Genomic DNA, 17,751 nt, shown 5'->3' on the forward strand with positions numbered 1-17,751 from the left:
ATATAGAAGGATGACAGCTTACTCCTACAGACAAAAGATATGTGACTAGAATGTGTCTTGGTAGAATTCTTCCAGTCTGATCACTAACTTAGTTGGTAGAGCTGGAATGGAGTATCAACTTCAATGAAGATTGGGTTTTATTTTTAACTTAAAAACAATTATTCTCCTAGAATTTAAAATTCTCAACTTCTTCAAGCCCCTTTTCTCCTTTCACTTTAGCAACTTCACACAGACTTGGGGTCTAACGATAAAGGAACCTAGTAAAACCGAGGGCAGTGAATGCAGTGGCTACAACAGAGGTGAAAAGTCAAGAAATCACGTGCAGAAGAAACACAACTGTGCTGTAGATTCCTTTCTGAAGTGCGATTTTATGGAATAGGTAAACCCTGACAGATTTGCAAATATAAAATTACTCTAAAAATATTCTAGACTTAGCCTGTCAGAGTGCTAAAAATACACTTGTTATGGTACCTCTATACTAAGTGGGTAGCTGCTAATTTTAATTTATCCAGGAAGTCTAGTAAACTTTAAGAGAATTTAAAAATGACTCAAATAAAATTTAACCAAAGTAAAGTTGTTTTTCTGCCTTCACCTATTAAAACTGATAAAAAAAATTTTAATGTTATTACATAACTGAATGGAAAAAAAAAAAAGAATATGAGCATCAATATCAAGCTCACTTAGAGAATCTACCCACTTTCCAAATAAAACTGACTAGTGGCTAGATTACTTGGACCTTGTAGAGCAGACTTCAATTAAAGTGAGTAAATGCTCTCATTATTTTAGGACTTTATTCATTTTATGATAATTACCCTCCCTTTCCAGTATGAAAAAGTACTCTACTCTTTCCATTCTCCTCACCGGAAATGACCAAAGGAAAACAGAAGGGAGTAATTGGGAGGCACCATCCTCCCCAAGTTAGGAGCTCAACAGGCTAACACAAGACCCCTACTGATGTTTTCCCTCAACACTTCTTGAATACAGCTTCAAAAAAATTTTTTTTGTTTTGGTGGGGGAGGCGGGGAGGGAGACACAGATTTTAGCATCTCTGGTATGTAACAGTCAAAAGACTATGAGCTTTGGGGCACCTGGGTGGCTCAGCTAAATGTCTGACTTCAGCTCATGTCATGATCTTGTGGTATGTGGGTTTGAGTCCCGCGTCAGGCTCTGTGCTGACAGCTCGGAGCCTGGAGCCTGCTTCGGATTCTGTGTCTCTCTCTCTCTCTCTCTCTCTCTCTCTCTCTCAAAAATAAATAAAGATTAAAAGAAATTTTTTTTAAAAGCTATGAGCTTCTTGAGGGTAGGGGCTGTGCTTTACTTGGGTGTCATCCACTATACCCTATACTCTGTGCTCACTAAGGGTTTGGAGAATGAATAGATGAACAGCAAACAGATAAATGCTGTCATCAGCTCTGTGGCCCTGACTGAAGCCAGTTAGTTTCTAAAAACCTTACTCCCTCATCTGTAAAACAAGAAGATACCGACTCTGCCATACTCTGAGGGTTTTCAAGAACAGGCAAAATTCAAGAAGCACTTTGCAGACTTTAAGGAAGTGTACAAATGTAAGGCTGTTTCCCCCCTTTAATTCAAGTCTTTGTCTTTAATGTCTTCTAGAGTAATGTCTTCAGATACGGCCTACTCTTTTTTCTAGTCAGGTAATCAAATACTAAGTTTCTACAGAAATATATTACACATTTTCATACAGAAACAGAATTACTCACTTAAATAATGTCTCTCAAACAAATCAGCAGATATAAATTTAAGCTAAAATCAAAAGTTATATCTATTACAAGTTAACATTCCAAAAAGTTACTTAATATAAAACATAATCAAAAGTTTAACTCACCGCACATTTTTCCACCTTGCCAGCGTTATTAGCCCATTTTACTAAAGCTAATAATCGAACAAAGAGTTGACGTGTCCGGCTAGCAAACTGCACTATTTCTATTTTCCTATAAAATAAAACAATTCTTAATGAACCAACATAGTTGAAAAGAATATTTAACAATTTATTTCATCTGAGCTAAAATATGACTCAATCTTTGTTTATAACCATTACAACAAAATGAATCACCTAAAATATTTATAAGTATGAATTATTGTCACATTTTGCATACTGGCTGCATTTTTAATTTTCTACTTCAGGGTAACAAATCCAATAGTATCAGAGTAACAAATCAGAATCACATTTTAAAAACGAATTTTGCAGGACAATAAAAGTTGCTCACTAAAATATACCCAATTCACAGATATAAAAGTACAATACAGAAGTTAACCAGGTCACAGAGGAGATCAAATTAGGAGTTAGGAATTTCATAATTGTGGTTATGAGTTATGAATTGGCAACCTTTTTGGTACAAGAAAGGAACTGAAATAGATCTTTACCAAAGCTTGAAACTGTCTTACTTCTACAAAAGCAAGGGTCCATTTCCCATCTTGCAAGAGCATGATTTAAAAAGCTGAATAATCAAAGAACTATCCAACTCTTTACCAAACTAATTTCAACGACAAGCTTAGATATTAAATTATCTAAACAAAGTTAAGGAAAGTAAGTTGACTACTAAAAGTAACAGTTAGATGGTCAGTCTGTATCTATTTTTATGCTATACCCACTATGATGCTTTTTCTCCCACTACTCATCCGTATTTTTATCATCTCCTCATAAAGCCTTAAAAGCTTTACATTGTCAATCAATGTGTGAACTAGACCTCTCAATTTTCTGTCAGCTATAAAACTGAAAATCACTTTCATAGTTTACCTTAAGATACCGAAAAAAAATATTGAACAGGCCAGGACTGATGACAAACCCAGCAGGACATCAGCCTCCTGCCAAGTGGACTCTAACCTGTATTAGTCTCAGTATAGCTGTTCAATGACCTGCAGATCCAAACCACATCCCTGCATCTCACCAACAGCAACACCATGAAGCAACGCACCCAACCAAAAGTTTCTGTTGAAGTATAATCCTGACTGACTAGAGTCTAACTCCTAGTGAAAGCATGTGTATGGAGCCCACAGACAACGTGAAAGGCTTAAGATTCAGCCAGCAATAGGATCAGTGGTAGTACAAAGAGAAGAATCAAGGACACAGATACAGTTATGACTCTTTGCCAGTGCCTGTGAAGGATCTTAAGAGATAAAACCACCAGACCATCACAGGCAAGACTGGAACACAGAAAAAATATTCAACGCACATTACAACCTGACAGCCACCTCCATGCTAGGAGAATTAGCACCATCATTCTAACTCAGCAACAACTTACAGAGCAGGTGAGGTTGCTCTCCTAGAGCAAGCATATCTGTATATTATTAACTTGCTTTCCCAAATGAGCTCCTCTACTGGAAAGCAAACACCCACCTTTGTAAACTATCGTAACGTGATCTTTTTGACACCATGCAATCTCAGGTGATAAGCAGCATGAGTCTGTTTTTCCAAGGTCCAGTTTCCCTTCCTACCCCAGAGTGGACAGAAGAAATCTGGATTTTCATTTCCTTCCTTTAAAACTGACCGGCCAAACTGTCTCCCCCATCTCTGCCTTTTCAGTCTAATTCCATCAGAAAGAGAGCTGGTGGTGGAGGTGGAGCATAGTCACTAATAAATCCTCCCTAGTGACTTGGTCTTTAGAAAAAAAAAAAAAAAAAATCAAGGAGCATTAGTGCCAAAGATGCAGTCAAGTAGTCTATACTATAGCCACAATTTAAATCTCTATCATAGGATTGCCTTGAAACCTTAATTTATCTTGTTCCCTTGGCCTATGGAAACATTGGTGTCTAGTTATGTCTTAAGCCCCCAACTCCAACTCAATAAAAATTATCTCAACTATAAAGCAGCAACAGAGTAGGCAAATGTCAATTCTCTAAAGATATCTGGCGTCGTGGTAAACTAGCAGCCAACTTTCTAAAGTGAATCTGTTCCTCAGCTTCTTTATTAAGTTCTAAGTTTTCTACATCTTTCTACCCCCTCAGGGACTTGACCTGGTCAGTGACTCAACAAAGGTTTCTAGAACAGAAGGTCCAGAGCTGGTCTCACACCAAGAATTGTCAAGGATGAGGAAACCACATTTCCCAGGGCCCCCTAAACAAATGGAGTGAAACGTCACCCTGGGTTCTCTGGGCCTAGGTTTCCAATCCACAGCCCTGCCACCCACAGACACACAAACACACACATTCTCTCTCTCCCTCTCTCTCATATACCATACACATATACACACTCCCATAGATCTAACAACACAGACACAGATTTAAGGTTTTTTTCATACTTACCTTTCCACATCAGATTTCCTTGGCAGTCTAAGAAGGAAAAAACACAAAAGAAATTGACTAAATATATGCATACCTTCATCAAAATGATAATGGTCTTTATTCTGACTCTATTACATACTTTAGCATTTCAGAAAAGCTGGATCAATAGCCACTACAAGCTTGTGTGGCTACCTACTCTTTTTTATGAGTTTCCAGCATTATGGCCATAAGGGACAAAAATCAACAAAGGAACATTCCTCTCCATTCAAAATGCTCCAAAAGGTATTGCATGAGCCTCAAACATTGAAAAAGCTCAAGTCTTACGTTACGCACACTACTATATCACAGAGTCATAGAAAATACTTTTAAAACCAAAACAGTCACAGATGCAGAATACTAGTTGTCAGCCTCCCTGTATCCAATGGAACCTTGCCTCCAAGCAATAACCTCTCCATGTTTTGTTAGGGTGGGCAAAACTGGAAGCTAAGCACACAAAAGGACCAGTGTCAGCCAAGGGTTTTATGGTAATTATAACGTTGCATGGTGGTTAGCTGTAAATGATTACTTTTAAACAGCTCCAATAAGGTTTTGATTTCTTTTTGCTAGTTTTCCAGTACAACAGCCAGCTACCAATGTCACCATTTTCCCTGTTAAATTATACTATTTAACACTCTCACATCCACTGATGCTCACAGAGGTCCCGATCTAGCCTCATGAATCACCACATTCTAGAAACCCCTATCCCATGGCCCAAGATTCAACTGCCTGAGCAACTCTAAAACCTCCTCTACATCTAATCACTTCTTTTTTGTTTTTTTTTTATTTTTTTTAATGTTTATTTTTGAGAGAGACAGAGCGTGAGCAGGGGAGGGGCAGAGGGAGACACAGAGTCTGAAGCAGGCTCCAGGCTCTGAGCTGTCAGCACAGAGCCTGACGCAGGGCTTGAACCCATGAACCGTGAAATCATGACTTGAGCCGAAGTCTGGCGCTTAACTGACTGAGCCACCCAGGCGCTCCACATCTAATCACTTCTTGAAGAACACACACTGAACTACTTAGATCCTCTTCCCCACCCCACCCCCACAGGCCACAGGTGCAGAAACAATAAAACCAGAGATTCAAGGCAGAAGGAGGGGAAACTATTAAAATGAGCTCTGGCTTGTAGATAACTACAATTCGGAGAGTAGACAGTGACATAGAAGTTGAAGTTATGATCTGGTGATAAAGGAAACCGGGTAGAAGCTGGATGAGCCAGCAGATTAGATGAAGCATACATTAGGCCTTGTAAGACTACAAGTAAAAACAACTACTGGTAAGTTCCTCTACATGTGAAAGCTCCTAACACTCCCCGAGGAGCCACAACCCTCATCCTCAAGGGAGGGAAAGAATGAGAACCATGGATGCTTGTGTGTGCTTAACAGACACAGAGAAACAAAAGAGGAGAGATTTTGTGGGTAGAAAGAACAGAAAACATTGTTCCAGCTCTTTCCACCTGCCCCGGACACCCTAAAAGGATCACCTCATTTCAGAGGTGGTATCATTTTGGAGACCAAGATTATAAGGCTCTGTTGCCTGCACCACCACCACCCCCCCACCCGCCCAATTCCTCCTAATCTATTTAAAATTCCTTTATGGATAATGAATCCACCATTTGGGGCAAAAGCCCTAAAACACAAATTTTTGGAAGTCACAGAAACTTACACCAAAGTGTGATAAGGCAAGTTTACGTGATGGAGATCTTAGCATTTTCTAATTTTAATTAAAACAGGCAAAAAAAAAAAAAAAAAAAAAAAAGAAAGAAAGAAAGAAAGAAAGAAAGAAAAGAAAGAAGAAAAAAGTAGGACCTACATCCCTAAAAAGTCAAGGCAGAGTATAAACTCTTAGATGAGAGTGTGTAAGGAGGTTGGGATAGACAAGGAGAAGGAAAAAACCCAGAAATCCATGGCCCAAAACAAACCACTGAAATTGTCAAGGCGGTCCTTTTTACTTTCAATAGTTCACAGACAAGCATCAAATGTGGCAGAAATAAGATTCGTATTAAGTATACCTAGAACACTAGCTTTACATCAATACGTTAATTCTGACAGCTTCCAGCTGGAACAAGGGAAAACACAGGATTTAGGAACTCCAAGGTAAGTTCTCAAACTAATTTTGGCTTGCACAAATCAAAAGAGAAAAGAGTTATCTTACTCTTTTCTAAGTATTAAGAACAGTGTATTTTCCTGTTAAATACTCCATGGTCTGCAATTACAATTCTAAAAATTCATTTGTTGATGTGTTAAGTCAATAGATACTTAATCCCCGACTATGTGCCAGACACTGTTCTAGGCCCACCGAACATAGCAAACAAATCAAAATCCCCATCCTCATGGAGCCTCCAGTAAGGAAGAGACACACAATAAACTAAGAGTACCCACTAGTGATTAAGAGAAAAAGTGAGTTAAGAATGCACAGCAGAGGCAGAGTGCTTTTCATGGGTGGTCAGAGAAAGTCTTTGTGATAAGTTCTATCTGAACAAAGACCTAAAGGAAATAGGAAAGCAAACCACACAGATTTCTGGGGGAAGAGCAAAGGCTCTAAGGTGGGAGTGTGCCTGGCACTATGAAAAAACATCAAGAAGGGCAATGTGGCTGAAACAGAATAAGCAAAGAGGAGCGTATTTGGAAATGAGGATAAAGAGGTAAGGGAGAGAGAGAAGGCTCAGACCACGTATCCTTGTTTGCCCAAGATAGTCCTGGTTTGTGCCTGTTGCTCCAACATTATTATTAACAGCACCACCTTTCATGCTCAAAAGTGTCCTGACTTGGACCATAACTTTTATGGTCACTCCATATATAGGTGACTATAAAACCTTTTTACTGTAAGTGAGATAGATGGAGAACCGCTGGAGAGATGTGAGAAGTTTTAAAAGGATCATCCTATTTTATGGATGACAAAAACTGTAAAGGGGCAAGCTAGCAGTGGAGATATCAGATGGCAGACTACTGCAGTTAACAGGGGCAAAGGAATCACACTTGATGGAAATGTTGAAAAGTGGTCAGATTCTGAAGTCAGAGATGATCAGTACTTGCTGATGTACTGGGTGTAGGATTGGAAGAAAGAAGAGCCAAGAGTTACCCCCAATTTTTGGCCTAAGCAACAACAGGAAGAATGGAGATGCTCTTTAGAGAGACAGGAAAGGTGGGGGGGGGAGGGAGGGGGGATCAAGTGGAATCAGGAGTTTGAGTCTGGACTTGGTACACTGAAATACCCATTAGGTATTTAAATGTAGGCGTTTGGATATAGAGTCTGGAGTTCAGTGGAGAGGTCTCTGCTGAAGATAGAAGTATGGGAATCATCATCATATAAAGGGTGCAGGATTGAAATTATGTACTTATTCTACAGCAGTAAAACAGATGTTTCTTCATAACTAAACTGTAAAATAGTAAGAATGCAGTATAGCTCGAAGAATTTCTACAAATCCTCTACGAAAAAACAAATTATACAACCACTGATAGCAGTTTTCGACATTTTTCCCTAGCTATACCTTGGGTAGGTGACCTTTACATGTATGAAATTGTCTCATGGATACTCTTAAATTTTCATGATATCCACCAGTAATTGGCTCAGACAGGTATATTACTACGACACCTAATCATGACAGCTATTTAAGTTTCTCATTAGGCAGGGGTAGTCTTCTTTCTCTTCCATTCAATAAAGTACAACATATCCAAATTGAGAATGATGTTTTGCAGGAATAAGGAGAACCTATTCTAACTCTTTCATTCATCTGCAAATATTTTTAGTCTCTAGTAACAAATTAATGTTCTACTTGAAAATACTGATCTGCAATCTAACAATAGATCAAAGATAAAAACTACAATTAAAAACTTATAATTCTTACTTTTTCTGAACCTGGATTTAAAAATGTAAAACAGTAAAGTACATATACCCGCAATTTTATAATGCCTTTTCTTCACACACTAAAAATCACGAGTGTAGTCTGATCCTATTCTGAAGGGATTAACACCCTAATCATGTCCCATGGCATTTCATTGGTAACTTAGTGATCTATAAACTCCCTTCATACTCCAAGAGACAATAACAGAAGACCAGTTACAGCTTTTACTTACACTTAAGGCGTTAAGACTCAGAACACTCTCAAACATTCCAGAAAAAAAAAACCACACATACACACACACCTTGGATTCCAAATTTTTGGATTATCTTATACACAATACATCTCCTGAGTTCAAACTTTGCCAGAAGCAATTACAACCTTCGTTTAAAATGTACCGTCAAGACGCTGTAAAACAGATTTCCTGTCTTTAGGAATTCGAATATTATGTATTCCTAAACCCTAAAAGTGGGCTTTCGGCTAAAAAGCTTCCAACCAAGAAATTAATAGGGTTCGGTTGGCAACTCGAGCAAAAATCCCAAAGATGAGATTTTCAGGGCAAGTCTAACATGCATAATTAACAAGTGTCCGTTGCTTCATCTCCAGAAAGATCCCAAATGCAAAGCTTTTCCTCCACCTCCGTTGAGCCCCAAGAGTTCAAAAATTCTAGATTAGCCCAGAGGAAAGGAGAAAACAGCAGCCCCTTGAAGAGAGGGAGGTGCGAGCCTATCTGAGCCGGTTGGGCGGGAAGAGCGGGGGGGGGGGGGGGGGGCTGGAGAGCAGGCATGGGTTTCGCGGCACTTACAGATCCGTCAACACCATGAGCTCCGAGTAGGCCCGGTGCAGCAGAAATTCGATAAGGGTGCTCAGCCGGTAGCCGGGGCTGGCCGCAGCTGCAGCTGCCGCCGCCACGGCAGCTCCGGGAGGAGGAGGCGCCGGGGCTGAGGCGGGACCGCCGCTGCCCCCGCCACCGCCTCCGGGAGGGACCAGCTGGTGGTTCTCCAGTTGCACTGGGGCCATGGCGGCGCAGGGCCGGGCTTGGTGCAGCGGCACAAGATGAAGCCCTCGAGCTTCCCGGGCGCTCGGTCACCGCGCCGAAGTGGGCGCGGGCAGAGTCGCCGCCGCCTACCGCCAGGCCGCCTCCGAACAGGAAGCCGTGAGCCGGCCGCGGAGGCCCGCCCCCATGTAGCAACGAGCCCGCCGGCCCCAGGGACTGGAGAGAGGGGCGGGGGAGAGGCGGGGAGGGCGGGGAAGCGGGGAGGCCTCCGCAGAGAAGCTGCGCCTCCGCAACCGATCAGAGGCCGCTTCGCCAAGCAGCCGCAGCGTCCATGTTGACGGCCCAAAGCGGAAGTCGTTAGGCAGAGCGGAAGGGGAACCTGCAGGGGGACTTCCGACAGCAACCTGTGCCTTTTCTCCGGCTGTCCGGTGCCGTGACGCTTGGGGGCGCGTGGGAGTGGGGCGGGGCCGGAGCGCGGGTGGGGAAAGCGGAAGCGGTGGCCGCGCGTCGCCGGAAGCGGGTGTGAGGGCGGAGCCATGGACGTCACCGTGAACGTCATAGTTGCCCCGCCCTTGCCCTCGCCGCCCTCCGGTGTTTAAAAGGCTACAATGTACCCTGAGGTATTTATCAGCGCTCCCCAGTGCGGGGCGAACGCGGCTGGGTAGGTTTCCTTCCTAGATGTTCGTGAGTTGTGGTTCTGGAGTCGCGAAGAAATTGTTGCGGCTGCGCTCTCGTGGCTTCTCAGACCTTTGCTCCTCCCACAGTCTGCTCATGCGCCTTTCGTGGGATAGAAAACGTTTCCGTCATTTTTTTTTTTTTAACTGTGGGAAAAGATGCGAGAAAATATGATGGGGGATAAGAGCAGGGCTGCTGGCAGAGTAACTTCACTTTAATGGAATTGGACATATGCCGACCTCGTTACCGAGCCCCAAATCCGGGGAGTTCTACCACAGAGACAGCCTTTAAATCCTCTACCGCTGGCTCTCACTCCCTTCTTTCTTGTCCCTGCCCTTGCAGTAGACGCCCTGCCCTCCCAGGGTTTTCAGTTTTTCTTCTATGTTCTGCCTCCACTTTTCCCCTTCAAAATTTTGCTTCCTGCTTTAAAACAGTGATTCTCAACGTAGCCTTCACGTTGGAATCACCGGGCGGGGGCGGGGTTTAAAAAAATACTTATGCCACGCTCATAGATGCGGCTTTAAGTGGTCTGATGTGAGATCTGGGCTTCCAGGTTTTAAAGATTCCTAGGTGACTCTGATGTGCAACTAACGTAGAAGTCTATTGTTAAAAAGCGTCAATTGCTCCTACCCTTTTTTCAAACATTTTTGCAGATTCCTATCTGTAACTCCTAGGTGTAAGAGATACTCTTGCTGTTCTTTAAGGTTAAACCAATCTTACTCTTTTTTAAAAAATTTTTAAGTGTATTTATTTTTGACAGAGACAGAGTGCGAGCATGAGCTGGGTGGGTAGGGGGGGGGGGGCAGAGAGAGACACACACACACAGAATCCGAAGCAGGCTCCAGGCTCCAAGCTGTTAGCACAGAGCCTGACGTGGGGCTCCAACTCATGAACCATGAGATCATGACCTGGGCCGAAGTCGGACGCTTAACTGACTGAGCCACCCAGGCGCCCCAAAATAATCTTATTCTTGTCCACTTGTGTAATTCTCGGTAATTCTTGAAGGCCATTCACCTGTCTTCTGAAGGTATAACCTTTGGAGTATAGTCGCTTGCTCCCTCTTTTGGGACCTTAAAGCACACTTACACGCAATATCATCATGATACTTATCAAAACGCATTAGTGTTACACCCCTTGCTGGCGTGCGGAGATTATCATTCCTCCCTATGCAAGCTACCTTTGGGAACAAATTTTTATGTTAGCTAGAATGGTACCATTTATTTTGCAGTTGATTTGTTTCACTGAAGATTTTCCCTCTTTCTTGAGAACTACTGACTTAAAACCAAACAAAAAAACCCGGTGATCACATACCCAGGAAAGTTGGTGGTTGTACAAGGTGGTCTTTAAGGTCTTTTCTAACTCTCAGATTCTGATTCTGTGTGATGTTGATAGGATTTTAACTCTGCCTTATTGCATATATTAAACACAGTTATTACACACCATGTCTTTTGGTATACGTTCAATTTGGCAGTAAGGTTCTACCTAGAGACAGCACAACCAGCTTGCAAATGAAAGGAAAATAATTAATTGGATGAAAAAAATTGTTTTAGGATAGAGAAAATTTCACTCACATCCGTCAGATTAAAATCTTTGGAAATTTCTGTTTCAATAGATACCTTTAAAAATTGAAAAGTACCTTTTAAAAAGGATATTCTAAAGGAAAATAGGGCAAAAATCTTACTAATACAACTGTGAGATGTGCTATGTTTGAGTTGTTGGTGATCAGGGAGGTAATATAAATGAAAGCTCCTAAAAGAAGTGATAACCCTCCCTCCCAAGCTGATAATGTAGCCACTAAACAAATACAGGAAGTGCAAATAGAAGAAATGAATGGGGTTGGAGAAAGAATGTTAGCATGTTTGGCCGAGTTACTAAAGGAATGACTCACATCCAAATCACTTTTGGAAATCCTATAATTTATCATTTTAAAACTTACAGTACAATGTTTGGCACTATGGTATATATACATAATTCTTTCACATTTTTCAATTGTTCCTCTATTTGGTCATCACCAGATTCTGTCACACTTCGGATAGTTTCAGAACTAGCAGCATGATACTTCCGTGGCTCTTCAGTTGAACTAAACACTTGAAATCTTTCATGAAGCCAGTCCAATTTTTTTTTTTATTTAAATTTTTTTTTTTCAACGTTTTATTTATTTTTGGGACAGAGAGAGACAGAGCATGAACGGGGGAGGGGCAGAGAGAGAGGGAGACACAGAATCGGAAACAGGCTCCAGGCTCTGAGCCATCAGCCCAGAGCCCGACGCGGGGCTCGAACTCCCGGACCCCGAGATCGTGACCTGGCTGAAGTCGGACGCTTAACCGACTGCGCCACCCAGGCGCCCCTCAATCAATTTCTTTTATTAAAATTGGACTGGCTTGGGGCGCCTGGGTTAAGCGTCCGACTTCAGCCAGGTCACGATCTCGGGGTCCGGGAGTTCGAGCCCCGCGTCGGGCTCTGGGCTGATGGCTCAGAGCCTGGAGCCTGTTTCCGATTCTGTGTCTCCCTCTCTCTCTGCCCCTCCCCCGTTCATGCTCTGTCTCTCTCTGTCCCAAAAATAAATTAAAAAAAAAAACGTTGAAAAAAAAAAGAAATTGATTGCAAAATATGGAAAAATAAAATAGCATTTCCTTTTAAGCCCTTTTGCTGGAAAAATGAAATTGTGATAAATATAGTTTCATTTTGAAACATACAGCTGCCCCTCAGACACAAATGAGTAGGAAAGGGATTGAAAAGTAGTTTTTTTCTTCCTTTTTGTGAGATACTACAATTAATTCCTCTAAAACAGAGAGCAAAAGCAGTAACTGCATTCATTCAATAGATGCTCCATTCATGGTGAAGTTGAGGGAAGGTGCTCACAACACTCTTGAGTATGGTCTGACCAACCTAGAAAAAATGAGAACACTTTAATTGTTTTGCCTATAAAAGAAAACCCAAACTTCTTACTGTGGTCTCCAAAGCCCCTAAGAGAGTGATCCTTGTCTGCTTCTCCACTGCTATCTCCTACTACTCTTTCCTTCCCTCACTACACCTGTAACCACACTGGGTCTAGCACATGCTGTTCCTTCAGTGTTAAGGCTTGTCCACTGTTCCAGATATGGGAAACACTTGTTTCCCAGCTCATCACATGTTTCTGGCTTCTCATCCTTCCAGTGTCAGCTTAAATGAGAAAATCCTTAGGGAGGCCTCCCTTGGCTATTTGATATTAGGAATATATAAGGAATTCCATTGCAGCATTGTAGAAGCCAAACCATATGATCTTAACTGTCTCAGTAGAATGGTTAAGTAAATTACTATATTTCCATGTAACTGTTCAAGTGAAGGAGTTAGACCTACATGTACCAACATGGATTCATCTCAAAAACAATACTGAATGAAAACAGCCATCTTTTTTGATACCATTTCTGTCCATTTTTATTTTTTTATTCTTTAAAATTTAATTTTAATTCCAGTATAGTTAACATACACTGTTATATTATTTTCAGATATACAATATAGTGATCCAGCAGTTCTATACATTACCCTGTGCTCATCATGACAAGTTCACTCCTTAATCCCCATCACTTATTTTATCCATTACCCCACCCACCTCCCTTCTGGTAACCATCAGTTTGTTCTCTATACTTAAGAGTCTGTTTCTTGCTTTGTCTCTCTCTTTCTCTCTTTTTTCCTTCACTCATTCGTTTTGTTTCTTATCTGTCCATTTTTAAAGCACACAAAATAACTGTAATTTTATATATTGTAGTCAAGGTAAAAAATGTCAATGAAGATGATAGCACTTTCAGGATGGTAGTTACTTCTAGGGAGGGGTAAGGGACGAGGTAGTGCTTTATTGGATATTAGCTATTAGTTATATCTAATGGGTTTACTGAAGAAAAACCTGAAGGATATGTGACAACATTAATATCTATTAAATCTGGGGAGAGAGAGATGATTGTAAATATGTTCTGTACTTTTCAATATTTTTATAAAGATTTTATAATTAAAAAATGTTTAATGTTTATTTACTTTTGAGACACGGTGTGAGGGGGAAGAGACAGAGAGAGAGAGGTAGACAGAGAATCTGAGGCTGGTTCTGCGCTGTCAGTGCAAAACCCTACATGGGGCCTGAACTGAACTGTAAGATCATGGCCTGAGCTGAAGTTGGATGCTCAAACAACTGAGCCACTCAGGGGCCCCAAGATTTCATAATTTTTTTAAGTTTAAATTAAAATGTTTCTATTAGTGTGATTTATACAAACTGCCATAACAAACCCCCAATCTCAGTGACTTAACATGGTAAGAGTTTATTTCTCATGTTCACAAAGTTCAGTAAAGATGTACCTGATGGAGAGGCTCTCTCTAAGTAGTAACCCAGAGATCTAGACTCCTTCTTTTTTTTTTTTTTTTTAATGTTTATTTATTTTTGAGAGAGAGAGACAGTGAGAACCAGGGAGGGGCAGAGAGAGAGGGGTAGACACAGAATCCAAAACAGGCTCCAGGCTCTGAGCTGTCAGCACACAGCGCAATGTGGGGCTTGAACTCACGAACATGAGATCATGACCCAAGCCAAAGTCAGACACTTAACCGACTGAGCCACCCAGCTGCCCCAGGACTCCTTGTATCTTGGGAAGCCATCGCTCTAACTGGGAGATTTTGTCTATGTCCACCCACATTCCATTAGTCAGAATTAGTTACATAGTCCTTTTAAATGCTAGGAGCTGGGTCGATCCATGTTGTCTCAAATGGCAAGACCTTATTCTTTTTTTATGGCTGGGTGATATTCCACTGTACATATACCACATCTTATTTATTCATTTATCAGCAGACACTTAGGTTGCTTCCATGTCTTTGTTACTGTAAATAATGGTTCAGTGTAGGTCAGGGAGTGAGGGGTAGATGAACTAGGTGAAGGGGATTAAGAGGTACAACTTTCCAGTTGTAGTAAGTCACAGAGATGAAAAGTACCACATAGGAAATATTGTCAACAATATTATAATAACGTTATATGGAGACAGATAGTGACTACACTTCCGTGGTGAGCACAGCTTAGTGTATAGAATTGTTAAATCACTATGTTGTACCCCTGAAATTAATATAATATTGTATGTCAATTACACTTCAATAATACATTTTTTTTTTAAATAAAGTCTAGGGAGCTGGGAAATACAGTCTTCTTGTGTGCCTAGGAAGAAAATGAAATGGTTTGGTGAACAAAGAATATTTCTTTTTACCACAAGACTAAAGTAGTCTTCTCTCTCTCTTTTTTTTCCCTTAGAGCATGGTCTCTGGAATCAGACCACTTAGATTAAAGTCCTAGCTTGACCACTTGCCATCTGAATGCTCTCCAGCAAGTTATTTCACTTCTCTGGGTCTCAGTTTCCTCGATCTGTAATAATAGTATTTACCTCAGAGGATGACTATGAAGAACTAATGAGTTAACATTTGCAAACAGTAAGTGATCTATAAATATTAATTATTACCACCATCATCACTTAGGAGTAATAATTCTTATATTTGGTTTTTCACCTAATAACCTGTGAACTTACTGTCTTTCCCTGCCCTCATGTGGCTCTCGCTCTGATAATCCCAGCACCTAGCATAGTGCCCTAGCTATCTGGTTTTAATGAATGAATGGGACAGGTATATTCCTTCACCTATACACTGTAGTTCTATTTATATTGCATTAACCTATTTGGGATTAAGATTGACTTACGTGTATTTACGTGTGAAAAAGAAGTGTCTAGGCTTTCTACAAAAACACTTAAGAAAAAAACTTGGTGGAGGTAGATGAACTACAATTGGCAACATGTTGACAGTTATTAAAGTTGATGATGGATACATGGAAGTTTCTTACACTCTGTTCTTTCTCCTCTTTTCTGTATGCACGAGAACATATATAATAAAAAGTTTTGAAAAATCAAAACTGGGTACTCAACTAAAGGTCCAGATCTTTTTTTCTTTCCTAATCGACAGCTTTTAATATATGTATCTACTCAATCTTTGAGAGTTTTTAAAACATTTTTGTAATTTATGGAGTGTTTAACATTAAAAAAACTACAAGGAAACTTAAATTATAACTGCTTGTAAAAGAAATGAATGTGTCAAATATTTTAACAATTTTGGTTTCAGGCCTTGGAATAAGAATGTTTGCAAGGAGCTCTAAAAAAAACTTATCCAGATTTATAATCTTAAGAATTTCTAGCTGTGCTAAAATTCAGTATCTTTTTTTTCACCTCACAGTTACTTTTTAAAAAATTTTGTGGTGAGAACATTTAAGATCTACTCTCTTAGCAACTTTAAAATATACAGCACGTGTTAACTATAGTCACCATGCTGTATATCAGATCCCCAGAACTTATTCATTTTATAACTGGAAGTTTATACCATTTGACTGTCTCCCCATTTCCCCCACCCCCGGCCCCTGGCAACCACCAGTCTACTCTTTCTTTCTATGAGTTTGGCCTTTCTGGGTTCCCACATGTAAGTGCAACCATACAGTATTTGTTTTTCTATGTATGACTTACTTTAGTTAGCATATTGCCATCAAAATTTTATCCAAATGGCAGTGTTTCCTTCTTTCCTTCTTTTATGGCTGATTAATATTCCTCTGTGTGTCTTTGTGTGTGTGTGTGTGTGTGTGTGTGTGTGTGTGTGTGTGTACATAGATAGATGAGTATCACGTTTTTTTAATCCAGTCATCCATTGACAGACACTTAGGTTGTTTCCATGTTTTGGCTATTATGAATAATGCTGCAGTGAACATGTGGGGTGCAGATACCTCTTTGTAAAATTCATTATCTTTTAAACAAATGATTTCTAACGGGTGAACAAAGGAAGAAGAAAAAGAATTATAAGAACTATATTTAGAATGCTGGTATTATATTCATCACTAAGATAAAAATCTTATCTTGCCTTATTCTATCTTCATTAGGGAAGAATGCCAACCTCTGGATGCCAGGTGTTGGTGCCATCCATAGGTGGCATCCATAGGTGCCAGAGTAATCCTCGGCACAGATCAGAGTGGTCAGATTAAACCTCAGCACAGCAAATAGCAGGGACATCAGCATGATAGCTCTGCTTCTCATGCCCCCAAGTCCCATGAAATGATGTGATGGACCCAGATGGAGACCCTGTGCTCAGCGAGTTGCATCATGGGTGAGAAACCCAGGGCCAAGGGTTCAACATCTTAATTCTCATCAGTCAGATTGAGAGCTTGTTTGGAGGTTCCAGCAGGGAAGCACAGATAGTCGTATACCTCTGACTGATGAACAGTCCTCCTCTATCGGAGAAGGTCGTCCTCTTCAACCAAGTGTGCAGCTTCGGGAGTGACGTACGTGGAGTGGTGAGGTAGGAAGGGAGGCCCACCTAGCCAGCCAGATCAGCCAAATCAACCCTGGCAATCAATGGAGTGACAGATGTCACAGCCAGATCACCCTCACATCATCATCAGTCAGACTGAAACAAGATTACACTGGTGCACACGTGAGAAGGGAGCTGAAGTGTCAGGCACAGCCGAGCAGTCCTGCTTTCATCGGGGCATCGGACAGAGCTGAATAGTGCTGCCATCCTGAGGGTGTCCAGCACAGGGGAATAGTTCCAATCTGGCCACACCCACAGGAGTTTTTCTGTTTTCCTAGCTCAAGGATGAGATGACAAACCCAGCAGCAGGGTCATAGTGTCAACTGTAGCTGCTGCTTGACTCATGTGAACCACGTGATTGTTTTGTGAATGCTGCAGTGCTGGATGAAGGGGACAAAGAAAGCATTAAATGTTCCCACCCCTTCCCCCCCTACCCGCCGCATACACCTCACAGGGATGCAGGCATTCCACCATCAGGTACCAGGGTTATTCTTCTCTTTCCATGGCCATGAAGGTCATTTGTTCTAAGTCAGTAGCCACTATGTCTCTCTTCACTCACCTGACTCCTACCTCCATGCAGACCTTCTTCCATTTCAGATGCATGCTGTGATGGAAC

The 17,751-nt window shown here is 41.1% G+C and overlaps 1 protein-coding gene across 4 annotated transcripts in view; it reads right to left on the reverse strand.

Moving 5' to 3' along the window:
* Window positions 1-9,635, reverse strand: part of MED14 (mediator complex subunit 14) — a 66,377-nt gene extending 56,742 nt beyond the window's left edge. For 2 of the 4 annotated variants that reach the window (XM_045472941.1, XM_045472940.1), the window contains exons 1-3: window positions 8,925-9,635; window positions 4,264-4,290; window positions 1,847-1,952 (exon numbers count right to left, since the gene is read on the reverse strand). In XM_045472941.1, coding sequence (XP_045328897.1) covers window positions 1,847-1,952; window positions 4,264-4,290; window positions 8,925-9,139 — 348 coding nt within the window. In that variant the 5' untranslated portion in view covers window positions 9,140-9,635. The remainder of the gene's footprint in view (window positions 1-1,846; window positions 1,953-4,263; window positions 4,291-8,924) is intronic. The other 2 variants (XM_045472943.1, XM_045472942.1) reach the window with 2 other exon arrangements.
* Between the last annotated feature and the right edge of the window lie 8,116 nt (window positions 9,636-17,751).

This window comes from Leopardus geoffroyi, chromosome X, assembly GCF_018350155.1.
Source record: "Leopardus geoffroyi isolate Oge1 chromosome X, O.geoffroyi_Oge1_pat1.0, whole genome shotgun sequence".
Classification (NCBI taxonomy): domain Eukaryota; kingdom Metazoa; phylum Chordata; class Mammalia; order Carnivora; family Felidae; genus Leopardus; species Leopardus geoffroyi.